The 13,773-nt window shown below is 30.6% G+C and overlaps 2 protein-coding genes and 1 long non-coding RNA gene across 4 annotated transcripts; 2 read left to right on the forward strand and 1 right to left on the reverse strand.

Annotated features, from left to right (window-relative positions):
* Positions 1 to 86: 86 nt before the first annotated feature.
* LOC108813063 (mitogen-activated protein kinase kinase 10) lies at positions 87 to 1,426 on the forward strand. Its single transcript, XM_018585499.2, has one exon. It carries the CDS (start codon positions 311 to 313, stop codon positions 1,232 to 1,234), a length of 924 nt encoding a protein of 307 aa, XP_018441001.1. The 5' UTR covers positions 87 to 310; the 3' UTR covers positions 1,235 to 1,426.
* Positions 1,427 to 1,540: 114 nt separating this feature from the next.
* Positions 1,541 to 4,982, reverse strand: LOC108813053 (heat stress transcription factor A-1d). Its single transcript, XM_018585489.2, has 3 exons — positions 4,136 to 4,982; positions 1,847 to 3,012; positions 1,541 to 1,747 (listed from the first exon to the last, which is right to left on the reverse strand). The coding sequence occupies exons 1-3, from the start codon at positions 4,439 to 4,441 to the stop codon at positions 1,735 to 1,737; spliced, it is 1,485 nt and encodes a 494-aa protein (XP_018440991.1). The 5' UTR covers positions 4,442 to 4,982; the 3' UTR covers positions 1,541 to 1,734.
* A 5,980-nt stretch (positions 4,983 to 10,962) lies between these two features.
* LOC108836392 (uncharacterized) lies at positions 10,963 to 13,095 on the forward strand. Of its 2 annotated transcripts, none has more exons than XR_001947129.2 (5): positions 10,963 to 11,389; positions 11,533 to 11,863; positions 11,957 to 12,430; positions 12,507 to 12,559; positions 12,685 to 13,095. It is a non-coding gene; the product is annotated as an uncharacterized LOC108836392 (long non-coding RNA). The 2 variants fall into 2 exon arrangements; XR_001947130.2 differs by having other exon boundaries at positions 10,964 to 11,389; positions 12,510 to 12,559.
* Positions 13,096 to 13,773: the final 678 nt, after the last annotated feature.

Genomic DNA, 13,773 nt, shown 5'->3' on the forward strand with positions numbered 1-13,773 from the left:
AGAAAAAAAAAATTACTTATTATTATCACAAAGATTCTTACTAGATGTAAGGAGAAAAGAAAAGAAATGCAAAAGGTGCTAAAATCTCAAACTAGTGACCTATTTTTATCCTGTAAAATTTTAGAAACAAATCGATCACCACTACCTGAAAACCACACATGTTTGAGTTTGTTACAACTGTTACTGACAAGTGTCGTACAATGAGATGATCATCATCAACTCATTTCTTTTAATATTTAGTTTAACATCCCAAAAAGCTCCTTATGCAACCTTGGACTTGAAAACCACAAGTGAGAAGATAACAAAATAGATGTCACTTGTGAGAGAGAGACGTCACCAAAACCCACTCACACTCTCTATTCCACCACCACATTACCACGGCATCATCCCCATAGCTCCATCTCCGTCCTCATTTTCATCATCAAGCTCCGACTCATCATCGCCGATTCAAACCTTGAACGATCTCGAGAAACTCACCATTTTAGGACAAGGAACCGACGGGACAGTTTACAAAACCCGTCACCGGAGAACCACAGCTCTCTACGCATTAAAACTCATCCGGTCAGATCTCAGCATCACCACTCTCGAAGCCGACATTCTCAAGAGAATCGAATCGAGCTTCATCGTAAAATGCTACGCCGTTTTTGCTGATTCATCCGATCTATGTTTCGTGATGGAGCTCATGGAGAAAGGGTCTCTTCAGGATGCGTTGCTTGCTCGACACGTTTTCCCTGAGCAAGTGATATCCACTCTCGCTAACAGAATACTCCAAGGGTTACGTCACCTTCAAGAAATGAGAATAGTCCATGGAGACATAAAGCCTTCGAATCTACTTATTAACGAGAATGGAGAGGTCAAGATTGCGGATTTTGGTGCGAGCCGGGTTGTAACCGGAGGAGACTATGGTTCGAGCGGGACGTGTGCGTATATGAGTCCTGAACGTGTGGATCCAGAGAAATGGGGTTTTGAAGAGGTTGGTTTTGCAGGAGATGTGTGGTCTTTAGGTGTTGTGGTTCTCGAGTGTTATCTTGGAAGGTATCCATTGACTAAAGTTGGAGATAAACCGGACTGGGCAGCTCTGGTTTGTGCCATTTGTTGTAATGAGGAAGTGGAGAATCCAGTGAGTGGTTCGTTGGAGTTTAGAGATTTTGTTGGAAGATGTCTGGAGAAGGACTGGAGAAAGAGAGGCACTGTGAAAGAGCTTCTTCATCATCCGTTTGCTAAAAACAGATAGTAGCTAGTCTCTCTCACAAGTTTTGTTCTTTTTGATCTGGAGAGTAGTGATAGGTCTGATTTGGTTTTCAAGATTAATTATTTCCGATTTAGTTTCGTTTTGAAACTCAACCTTCATTTTTGGATAAATTTTTTTTTTGAATAATTTTTTAAAAAAATAAAGTTAGTAATATAAAATTTAGTAGTTTGAAAATGTATATTTGTATATATATTTAAAGGTGAAAAGTAGGATTAATAATGAAAACCAAAAACGAAACATATGATATTCTGTTGACCTCTCAAGTTCATTTAGCTCTTGTCTAACAAATAGGCCAAAAAATCAATAATAGATTGAAACTTCGACATAGATCCCACCACATCTTTATAAAGTGTGTAAATGAATAGTTATATGGAAGTTTGATATAAGAAAGAAGAAAATAAAAAGATCAATGCATGAGATGAAGCTTCTTAGGGAAGATAGTAGTTTGGTGTTACTTCAAAAGACTTCAAAAACTTCCAAAATCACGGATTTTGCCTGAATGGAAGCAACATTACGAAAGATTTATAAGCAGATATATCGAGTTAATAGAGTTTACTATCTGTGGTTAATAACTAGTAAAGTTATATTGGTTACCTTGAATGATCTATGGTTTCAGGCGAGAGGAGACCCATTTGTTGAGTCAGATTATCCATCTGTTTCTTCTCTGTCTCACTGTCCTTGGTTCTAACATCCACTGGCGTTACATCCATATCCTCTGGAACCGGGCTTGACATGAGAATGTCTTGAAAGAGTGAAGCGTAATCATCAACCGAAGGTTCTAAATCGGGGTCTCTCAGAATGTCGTCAAAGTCAAAGGGTAAATCATCACTATTGAACAGATCTGAATCTAGGATCGTACTCATATCTTCCATGTTTGTTTCCAAGAAATTCTCTGGAGGCACCTCGGCCATATTCTCCGGCAGAATATCAGCAAATTCGGGTAGAGATGGTTCATCAGGTGAAGGAATTGCTTCATCAGGTGTTGGAAACTCAGCTACTGTAACATTTTCAGGAGTTGCTCCACTTGGTGATGATGATGATTGTATCTCAGAAGCCGTTGGCATCTCCTGAAGAGTTATACCCGCTACGTTGTTTGATGAAATCTCCATCTCTGTTCCTTCTGTAGTAGAAGTACCGTTACCTAGAAGGAAACCATCATCGCCGGTTTTGTAAGGTTCCATATTCATAAGCTGGCTAAACATTGCCTTTGCTTGCTCGTGCATTGGGGGTTGATACTTCACTATCTGTCCATCAGGAGAAGCAGATTCCTTATTATTACTGACAATGCCATCTCGCCTGAATCTCCGCTTCTTACTGGTATCACTGATTCGCCTGCTACTCTCGTTCTGCTGGTTCTGCTGCTGTAAGAACTGAGATAGAAAATGAGGGCTTTGTACTGCCTTTGCAAGGAATGACATTAACTGTTGTTGCCGATTCTCCATCCCCTGGAGACGCTGAACCATCGTTTGAAGTTGGTTATCAGTGGATTGTTGCTGCTGCCTTAACCTGACGAGTTCTTGCATAAGGACGTTCTTATCTCGTTTAAGCCTCTCGACCTCTTCTTTGAGACCAAATTTGCCAACTTCAACACATGAGCTTACAGATGAGTTCTGCCCAATCGAGTGCTGAGATTGATGATGTCCATGTCCATGTCCATGTGCAGGTTTTCGCCTAGTTATTGTTTTTAGCAAGTGCTTCTGACCTCTTAGGAAACCTTCATTCGCAAATTCCCATTTATCTGGGTCAACCTTCCGGAAACCCTGTTTCAAGAGAAGGCGTGCAAAATGGAGTGAAAATGGATTCCAACAAAATAAATGAGAAAAAGTGTCACATTAGGTAACCCCATTTAGTGCAAATCTAATGACTCCAACACAAAGCCTAAAGTTCCAACTATTCACAGATTCAAACAGCCATAGACAGGAAGTGACTTCTTAAATGGAATCACATGGTCCAGAGCAACTTTCATTCAAGTAAACGTAGCAGACCAATTGCAGCTGATCTTGTCAGCAGATGAAGCAAAGACTGCTGAATATATGTTCCTATTATCAGTCTAACCTACCACCCAAGCCAAAGGAGAAACCCAAATATCCAATATGGATCACTGCAAACTAATAGAGTTGTCTCTATGGTATACTCGTATAATCTTTATTTTAAGATGGTATATGGAATAAACTAATAAAGATATCGGCAGAAAAACCCAGCATATTTAAGCGCATTCACTATCTTGTAGCATTAGTTAGCAACTCTGCTCTAAATATTAGGCAGTATAAGCTCCATTCATCACGGTCTTATATAGAGCAAAGCTTATATATGCAATAGATAGCAACTTAACCTAAATGCAACTGCAAAGAGCAGCTCTATGATTCCCGTAACTGACATGCCAGATCAAAAATATAAAGACATACTAACGACAAGAGAAGATATTGAAACACCGAACACCCTACTTATGATCTTTTGTTTCTATTCCAGGAACTACTAACCAAGTTGGCCTTTTAGGTTTTCAGAGAGGTACTCTCTCTATTAAACCTCGACACTCATTTACAACAAGTTGAGAAAGTTGATAACCTTGAACACTCAGGTCATGATCAACACAACACTTGCTCTCTTTTCCTTGTTTCTTCTTGTCTTATAATGCTGAGAAAATTCAGGAAGATTCATTACAATCTTCGACTATTACTAAACCCTAATAACATTGACTCAAACATACACTGGACAACTGATTTCAATTGCATTCTCTACTGGCTAAAAAATTGTTCAATAGACCACAAACAAAACGGAAGCTAGGAAACCTCATCTGCTTAGCCATTGAAGAAACTTAAGAAGACAATGGCGACATCAATTGAAACTAAACGAAGGGAGAGAGAGAGAGGAGCATTTGCTTACGTAGGTGTTAAGCTGCCTGACGAAGCTGGAGAAGTTATTGTGCTTGAAGTTCTTGGGAAGTAGATCTTTAGCGAACTGCGGTGGATCCCATACGATGAAACTGTTGCTGTTACCACTCCACGACACTATCGAATCCGTAGCTGGATCGTCGACCATGTCGTAGGTCTTGCTCAGGAACGGAGGTGGCGCGTTTCCACTTAGAACCGCCACAGGCTGCGGTTGCGGAGTAGGAGAAGGCTGAATCTCGGTTGATTCCATTGTTACGGATCCTCCTCCGTCGGTGCTGGTTCTGTTATCACGATCCATGGATTTGAAGGAAAGTTAGGGTTTCTAGCAATTTTGATAAACCCAAGGAGATCTATTCAAAGATCGGAGATTAGAGAGAGAAAGCTGAGGGGAGGGAGGAAGGAGAAAGAGAGGCGACGACGACGACGGGGAGAGTCATCAACTGTTTTGCGAAATTACGGAAATAGACATTCGCTTTTTCTCTCTAAAAAGCGCAAGGCTTTGCGTGCGTGTCAACTTATTATTGGCTATTTGACCTCTGTATTATGGGCTGCGTGGCTCGCCTGACACGGGCAACTAGCTTTTACAATTATGATGATCGATTATTTTTTTTATTCTTTTTCCAAAGTAACTATTGGGCCCAGATTTGACGTCGAGATTAGATCCTAAGAAGATGGGCGGGAAGCAATTCGATAGGCCCAATTAAGGTCAGTTAGAAAGAGCATAACATCGAGGATCGAAGGAGGATGTCGGTAACGGGAGGATGAAATAGAGAGCCCGAGGTGGATTTAAGCACAAGAATCGGTCTTGTACGGTTAGAAGCCCAGGATTTCTTATTTCGGTGAGAAGGTCAGGACAAAGATATAGCAATATCCGAACGGACGAGGAGGAGTATATAAGGAAGGCATAGTAAGTGTGAAACACACGTTCAACCACATTCACACCTTTTGACAACTGATTTCAATTGCAAAAACGCGTTATCCTTCAACCCATACCCATCACTTGTTTTTTTTTTGATAGAGGGCCCGTTTAACCCAACTATATTAATACAACTAGATATGAGCCCGTTGCGTTGCAACGGTTTTGTTTGATATTTTAATATAATAAAGAAAAAAAATAATAATTCTATTATAGTTTTATGATTGATTTGCATATGTTGTATGAGATTTATTTTATAATTAAAAAATCATTTTCATACATAAGTTCAAGTTAAAATTTGTATTTTATAATCATGGCACATAGATGAATTTTTATCGACTTTCTACTTGGATTAGAAAAAATATTATACCTAAATGTTTCAATTGAACTCAATCCAAAATAGAAATTGAATGAAAAATAAGAAAAATTGAAAGTCGAATATACGACAATCAAGTCAATGACAACAATATACATTTTCTTATGTGCTAATTTAATGTTTTAAATAACTTTTTAAATTTTTATTTTGCTAGAATTTTTTTAAAAAGGGGAAATGTTCTATTTTATAAATATCTTTTAATTTACAATAAAAATACTATTAAATACTCCTTTACATTTTTGATTAGGATTTTAGAAATAGAAAATTACTGTTATATAATCTTATACAATTATCTTCTCTTTAGAATTATAGAAATAAATAAATTTCCATAAAATAATAATTTCTAGTTACTAATAAATAATTTTAAAATTACTCTTTTTACAATTTCTATCAATACTAATTTTACATTTCTTTTGTTAATTAAATAATTTTAGTATCATGTTCATCATCAAATTCTCTATTAAAAAAACTATCAAATAAGTTTTTACAATTCTCTTTTGGTTATGACTTAAAAAAAATGATACAAATTTCTTTTGTTTAGAACTTTTTTTTAAGAAAAAAGGAAAAGAACTATCAAATATTCTTTTACAGTGTTTTAGGGTTTTAGAAAAAGAAATTAATAGTACATAATATTTTACAGTTACATTTTGTCTAGAATTTGGAAAAATAAAATTACTATGAAATAATTATTTCAAGTTAATATTAACTATATTGCCATTTTCAAAAGTTGTCATTTTCAAAATTCGCTTTTTCAATATCACTAATATTTTTACATTTATAAAATAATGGCAGATTTTTATTGACACATTCACAATCTAATTTTTTAATTGACACATGTTACAGTGATATCGAGTGAAATATTTGAAATATTTTTGGTTCATAATTTTTAACACGAAATTATTAAAAATGAACTTAGTTAGTTATAAGAAAATAAAATTACTTTTACAGTTTTATTTTATTTAAAATTTAGAAAGGAAAATTAATTATTTTTTCTTTAAGATTTTTATACACATAACTTGGTTTTTAGAAATTTGTTTTATGTTTAGTTAATTATATTTGTCTTACATGAACAAACACATATTCATAAAATTTACACATACTCATATACGGCAACAATCTCATAATTATAAATAATTATAATAGCATCATAAGATGTAATAAAGATAATAAAAAATTGAACCTAAATATAGATGTGAAATATTTGTATCTTTTTGTCATAATTGTTTAACATACAATTATATATTAAAAAGGAAAGTTAGTTAATTAAAAGAAATTAGTAAGAGTACATTTACAATTTTCTTTCCTTTAGATTTTAAAAAATGAATATTATTTATTTAATAGTTAGTTTTTATTAACGATTTTATTAAATAATTTATTGTACTTGTTGGATTTTATGATTCGTTTCTGTTTAATATTTATTTAGACTTAAAAAAGCTACTACGATCAAATCTTTAACAATATGTAATTGTCAAAAATTATATAATAGTATTTTTTTTAAAAATCCTAAAAAAACATAAAATACTATTTTCTAATGAAAATATTTCTTTTCAAAATCCTTTTTAAAAATCATAAAGAAAAGAGAATTGTATCGTTTTTACACATGTCACAATTTGTTTTTAAAAATGAGCAAAGTAATAATTACTTTACAATAGCTTTTTACAATTATTTTTTTTGTTCAGAATTTAAAAAAAATGAAAATAACTATCAAATATATTTAAAATATATATAATGTAAAATACTAAAAATGCTAATTTTGAAACTTTCCTTTTCTAAAAATACTAAATCTTAAAATAGAACTTTAAAATACTATTTTTGTAATGAGAATTTTACTATTTCTTAATCTCTTTTTAAATCCTCAAAAAATGAATTGTATCATATTTTGACACATGTCACAATCTTAAAAATTTATTGAAACATGTCGCAATCAAAAAATTAAATTGCTATCAAATATTTTTAACAATATATAATATAAAAATGGTAATCTTGTAAATTTTCCTTTTCTAAAAATACTAAATCATAAATCGAACTTTAAAAGACTATTTTGTAATGAGAATTTTCCTTTTTCTTATTATCTTTTTAAATCCTAAAAAAGGAATTGTATCATATTTTTGACATATGTCATAATCCTAAAAAAAAATTGACACATGTCATAATCATGTTAATTAGTAACTTTGAAGAATCAAACTTTTAATAATAAGAAATTAATAATAATAGTAATTAAAATTAAAATTACTCTGAAATATTTTTAACAATATATAGTATAAAATGTAATTTTTTTAAAAAAATACTAAATCATAAATTGAATTTTAAAAGACTATTTTGTAATGAGATTATTCCTTTTTCTTAATCTCTTTTAAATCCTAAAAAAAAATTGTATCATATTTTTGACACATGTCATAATCTTAAAAAAAGTTTGACACATGTCACAATCATGTTAATTAGTAACTTTGAAGAACCAAACTTTATATAATAAGACTAGATATGAGCCCGTTGCGTTGCAACGATTTTGTTTGATGTTTTAATTTAATTGGAAAACATAAAATAATAATCATTTTAGTATAGTCTTATGATTGATTTGCATATGTTGTGTGAGATTTATTTTATAACTAAAAAAAAATTCATACATAAGTTCAAGTTAAAATTTATATTTTATAATAATCGTATATAGATGTATTGTTATCAACTTTCTACTTGGATTAGCAAAAAACATTATACCTAAATTTTTGAATTGAACCCAATCTAAAATAATAAATTGACTGAAAAATAAGAAAATTGAAAGTCGAATAATGCCAATCAAGTAAATGATAACATTATACCTTTTATTATGTACTAATCTAATGTTTTATTAAATAGTTTTAAAAATTTTATTTTGCTAGAATATTTTTTTTAAAAAGGAAAAAAAATTCTATTTTATAAATATCCTTTTATTGACAATAAAAAATAAAAAAATAATATTAAATACTACTTTACATTTTTGATTAGGATTTTAGAAAAATTACTGTTATATAACCTTATACAATTATCTTCTCTTTAGAATTTTAGAAATAAATAAATCGCTATAAAATAATTATTTCTAGTTACCAATAAATAATTTTAAAATTACTCTTTTATAATTTCTATCAATACTAATTTTACACTTCTTTTTAAAAATTAATAATTTTTAGTATCATGTTCATCATCAAATTCTCTATTGGTTATGACTTTAAAATATGATACAAATCTCTTTTATTTAGGATTTTGTTTTACGAAAAAAGGAAAACGACTATCAAATATTATTTTACAGTGTTTTGGGGTTTTAGAAAAAGAAATTAATATTACATAATAATTTACAATTATATTTTTCAAGGATTTAGAAAAACAGAATTATTATGAAATAATTATTTTAAGTTAATGTTAACTATTTTGCCATTTTTAAAAGTTGCCATTTTCAAAATTTATTTTTTAAATATCACTAATATTTTTACATTTTTAAAGTAATAACAGATTTTTATTGATATATTCACAATCTAATTTTTTACTTCGACACATGTTACACTGATATCAAGTGAAATATTTGAAGTTATTTTTGGTTTATAAAATTTTAAAACAAAATTATTAAAAATAAAAGTTAGTTAGTTATAAAAAATAAAATTAATTTTACATTTTTATTTTATTTAGAATTTTAGAAAAGGAAAATTAATTATTTTATAATTAGTTTTTCTTTAAGATTTTTATAAACATAAATTGGTTTTATAAAAAAAAGTTATGTTTAGTTAATTATATATTTGTCTTATATGTACAAACACATATTCATCAAATTCATAGATACTCATGTAAAACAACCACCTCATAAATAAAAAATAATGTTAGCATCATAAGATGTAACAACGATGATAAAAACAATTGAGTTGTATAAAGAAATTTAAAGAAAATACTCATGTAATATATTTCACATAAATACTATTGTGTTTTGTAAAAACAATATGTGGAAATTAAAACTAAATATAGATGTGAAATATTTGTAGCTTTTTGTCATAATTGTTTAACATACAATTATATATTAAAAAGGAAAATTAGTTAATTATAAGAAATTAATAAGAGTACTTCTATAATATTCTTTAGTTAGACTTCAAAAAAGAAATCTTATTTATTTAATAGTTAGTTTTTATTAAATAACTTATTGTACTTGTTGGATTTTATAATTCGGTTTTGTTTAATATTTGTTTCTTTGAAAATTAATATTTATCTTTTGTAATTTCATTTCTTTAATATTTAAGAACAAAATTATAAAAACAACTTTTTAAAAAATAGTTATTTTTCAAATAGCTTATTACAATTTTTTTTTGGTTTAGGCTTAAAAAAATAAATTAAGATAACAATATGTTATTGTTAAAAACAATATAATAGTAATTTTTATAAAATCTTAAAAAGAACCATAAAAGACTATTTTGTAATGATTTATTTTCTAAACCTTTTTAAATCATAAAGAAAAGAGAATTGTATCGTTTTTTTTTACACATATCACAATTTTTAAAAGAAAAATATTAACAAAGATAATTACTTTAAAATAGATTTTTACAATTATTTTCTTGGTTAGAATTTTTTTAAAAATGAAAATTACTATCAAATATATTTAAAAATATATAATATAAAATACTAAAAATAGTAATTTTGTAACTTTCCTTTTTTAAAAACACCAAATCCTAAAATATAACTTTAAAAAACTATTTTGTAATGAGAGTTTTCCTTTTTCTTAATCTCTTTTAAAACCTTTAAAAAAATAATTATATCATATCTTGACACATGTCACAATCTTAAAAATTTATTGACACATGTCGCAATCAAAAAATTAAAATTACTATCAAATCTTTTTAACAATGTAATATAAAAAAGACAATTTTGTAAATTTCCTTTTCTAAAAATACTAATTCATAAATTGAACTTTAAAAGACTATTTTTGTAAAATTTCCTTTTTCTTAATCTCTTTTAAATACTTTAAAAACAATTATATCATATTTTGACACATGTAACAATCTTAAAAAAAAAGTTTGACACATGTCACAATCATGTTAATTAGTAACTTTGAAGAACCAAGCTTTATATAATAAGATCCCTTTTTGCCACTCGTATCTTATTACATAGTTTTTGTTCTTTCAAAATTTTAACTTTTCTAGGATTCATATTTTAGTGCCTTCTGTGAAAATAAAATATTGAATCCTTGCTAATATTAGTGGATCGAAACCAATACTTCAGCATAAGGCTTTGATATCGCAGGCCCAACTTCCAGTGTCTCAGGCCCAAGTCAAACCAAAGCCCAAACATCTTACCTCCTCTGTTTTGTCATCCTCTGTTAACGGTAACAAGATAAAGCCAAGCTTTGGTGGTCAATGTACGGCAAAGGTGACCAACCAAATCCAGCTACGCAACAGTTTTGGCCTTCTTGGATCGCGAGCTGTGAACTGTTACTGAGCTTCTGGCGTATAGCGATCTAGGGCTTTCATCTCATCTTATATAAGCTTGTATCTCCTATTGTAAAACCTTCAAGTTGAATCTATACTATACTAAAAGGAAGATATCCTCAATCCTAAAGCTATCCACCTAGGACTAAAAAATCAGCCAATTAGAAATCACCTTACTGCCAAGTCACCAAATTGTTACGAAAACCGGGACTTCTCAGCTTCACCTTCATCGTTCTTATAGTCTCTATAATCGGCTTTATTTTGTAATCGTTCCGACTCCTGTTCTCTCTCTCTTCAAAAAATCCAGAAGACAATTGTTCAGATAGCTATAATCAAAGTCTTATGATACATCTTCTTCTTAAAAGCTTGAATCTCAAAGTGCTTTTTTTTGTTCTTAGTTTTCATGGACTTGGATCCAACAACTATATATGAATTAACTAAATAAGATTACATCCCCTGAAATTGCAGCCACTTACTATCAGAGCAAAATTGACGGAGGCAAACCACGTTTGCAAGGTAACTTAATATTTTATAAACATGAAAATTGTTTGTGTTTTGTGAGTCTACTTTTTGCTACTTAAAACATTCAAAAACTTTGCAATGCGGAATCTATACAATGTGTTTATACTGTAAGTAACCTAGGGATCCTCCTACTGCAGGTGTGGGTAAAAGTTTTTTGCTTTTAAGATTCTTTCATGGCTCCTACACCACTAGATCCATCACCACCATTGGGTTCTGTGACGTATGCTTCTCTCTTTTGCGGACGTCCTAACGAGTTGCTTATCTTTTGCTGCTGATATAGAGTTTATTTTAAGATAATAACTCCTGAAGCTTGATGGCATATGCTGAAATGCATCATGCTCCAGATTTGGGTCACGGCTGGTCACGAATGTTTTGGAACTATCACCATTGGTGAGTGCGACCCTTTCATATGAGATGCTTGCTCTAACAATGTCCTTAACATAATATTAGAGAGCTTGAGAGTCCAAGGTAATTTTTTGTGCAGTCTACTTGACGTTATGGCTGATGCTGTTTGACAAGTACATGTATATTCAGTTGCTTAAATCAACTACACTTTCGCAGCTTCTTATCGAGGGCAATGGGCATTATTGCTGGTGTATGATGTCACAGACAGATTATCATCGTGGTCTTAAATCTTTGCTCTTTGATTGCTGCTTTGAACCTGTTTTCTTGACCTTATTCAGACATTAAGACCCTCATTCGTAATATCAGATGGCATGCTTCAGATAATGTCACCAAGATCTTGGTAGAGAAAGAGGGTTACCGTATACGCGAGTGCATTGAAATGATTTACAACTTCTTGATTCACGGCTAATTTAATAGATAGTGTTTTTGGTAACTATTTTACTTTTTTTGCAGACTGTGCCAAAATGAAAAAAATCAGGCACCCGGTGATGGATATGGTTCTTTAAAACAGTAAGCCAAAGATTGTTTCATCAGAACAACTTAAACTAATAAATTGGTCGTATTTGTTTTTGTGAGGTACACGAATATCCACCATCTCAAAAGTTCACCACCTATCCTCCATTTTAAGAGGTAAACTTCTCAATGAAATTTAAACATTATTTGTTCACGATTTGATTTTCAGTGTAAACTTTTTCTTCTCTTTTAGCAGGTTTGACAGTGAAGTATTAATACGGGTTACAGATTAGCACCTTTGAAGAGGTGAAATCTGGTTTTTTATTTTATTTTGAGTAGTTAGTGTTCTCATATTCAAACAACTGTTTATTTTGATTGCACGAGTCCTGAAAAAACGAGGCTCAAGCCTTCACTAAATAAACAAAACGCAGAGGGAAAAGCTAAGGAGAGAGAACTCTACAAGAGGAACAGTCTCTGCTTGCGGGAGCCTTCTGTCTTTTATGATAGCCAGTGATCACTAATCATCAACACAAATGAACAACAATACTCTCAGAGCTTCTTGCTCAGTTTTCAATCACTGTCGCTGAAACTTGAATCGCTGCGCTGTTCTCCATGTTCCTAGATTTATCGGAAAATTTGCAACCTTTACTGTTGACTTGCAGGTGATGGCTTCTAAGGAATGAGACACAAATTACTCTCTGAGCAAGCATAAGCCACATCCACTTTTTTTTTTCCCTGGTTTGAAAGATCTTATTTCCTATGTAAACTATGTCCTTTGACGACCTGAACATATAAATTGGTTATTAGGTTGTGTGAATCAATAACAAACAAGTCTTTGAATATGAACATGTTGCAGAAGACATTCTTTTTTACTGCACGTTATGGTCGAGAGGAAGATTTACACGGTTTGTAATGTGGAAGTACCAACAGTTTTGAATGATACGACTACTAGTGATGCAATAAGTAATTCTTCGTTAGTTTTACCATTTGAAGATGGCTTCAATTTGATAATAAGATGGTCCAAGAAAATATAGAAAGTGATCTTCTAGGAAATGAATTCCAAGAGATGAAGATATTAACGATAAAAATATGTGATTAGTGTTAATATGTTGGAGATATATCGTTATGCCAAATTAGAACTAATATTTGTGTTTTTGCGAAGTCTTCACTTTTTAACATGTCTTCACCTCTTTATGAAAAGTAGAAGTCAGCATATATAACAAATTATAATCAGTTTAAGAGTTAGTGATAAAATGATTTTACAAATTAAATAATAAATACATTAGTTTTTTAATATACAATAATTAGATGCTACATATTTGTAAGAACATGGACATATATTCAAAATATGAAACAAAAAATAAATATTTATTAGGTATATTATAAAACAAGGCATTAGTATTGAATACGGTAGAAAATGCATTGATACAAAAAAGAGCAAAACCAATTTTTTTTTCAAAAAATATTTATTTATCTTCTGTAAAAAAACAAACCGTCCATTAATATCTTTATAAACTGAC

The sequence above is a fragment of the Raphanus sativus genome, chromosome 1, assembly GCF_000801105.2.
Source record: "Raphanus sativus cultivar WK10039 chromosome 1, ASM80110v3, whole genome shotgun sequence".
Taxonomy (NCBI): Eukaryota; Viridiplantae; Streptophyta; class Magnoliopsida; order Brassicales; family Brassicaceae; genus Raphanus; species Raphanus sativus.

Bases quoted from the DNA above. Each gene is read 5' to 3' on its own strand.
- LOC108813063 (XM_018585499.2), top strand. From the start codon at position 311: ATGTCACTTGTGAGAGAGAGACGTCACCAAAACCCACTCACACTCTCT.
- LOC108813053 (XM_018585489.2), bottom strand. From the start codon at position 4,441: ATGGATCGTGATAACAGAACCAGCACCGACGGAGGAGGATCCGTAACA. The intron at 3,013-4,135 runs GTAAGCAAATGC...CTCTTGAAACAG, and splicing joins TCAGGCAGCTTAACACCTAC to GGTTTCCGGAAGGTTGACCC.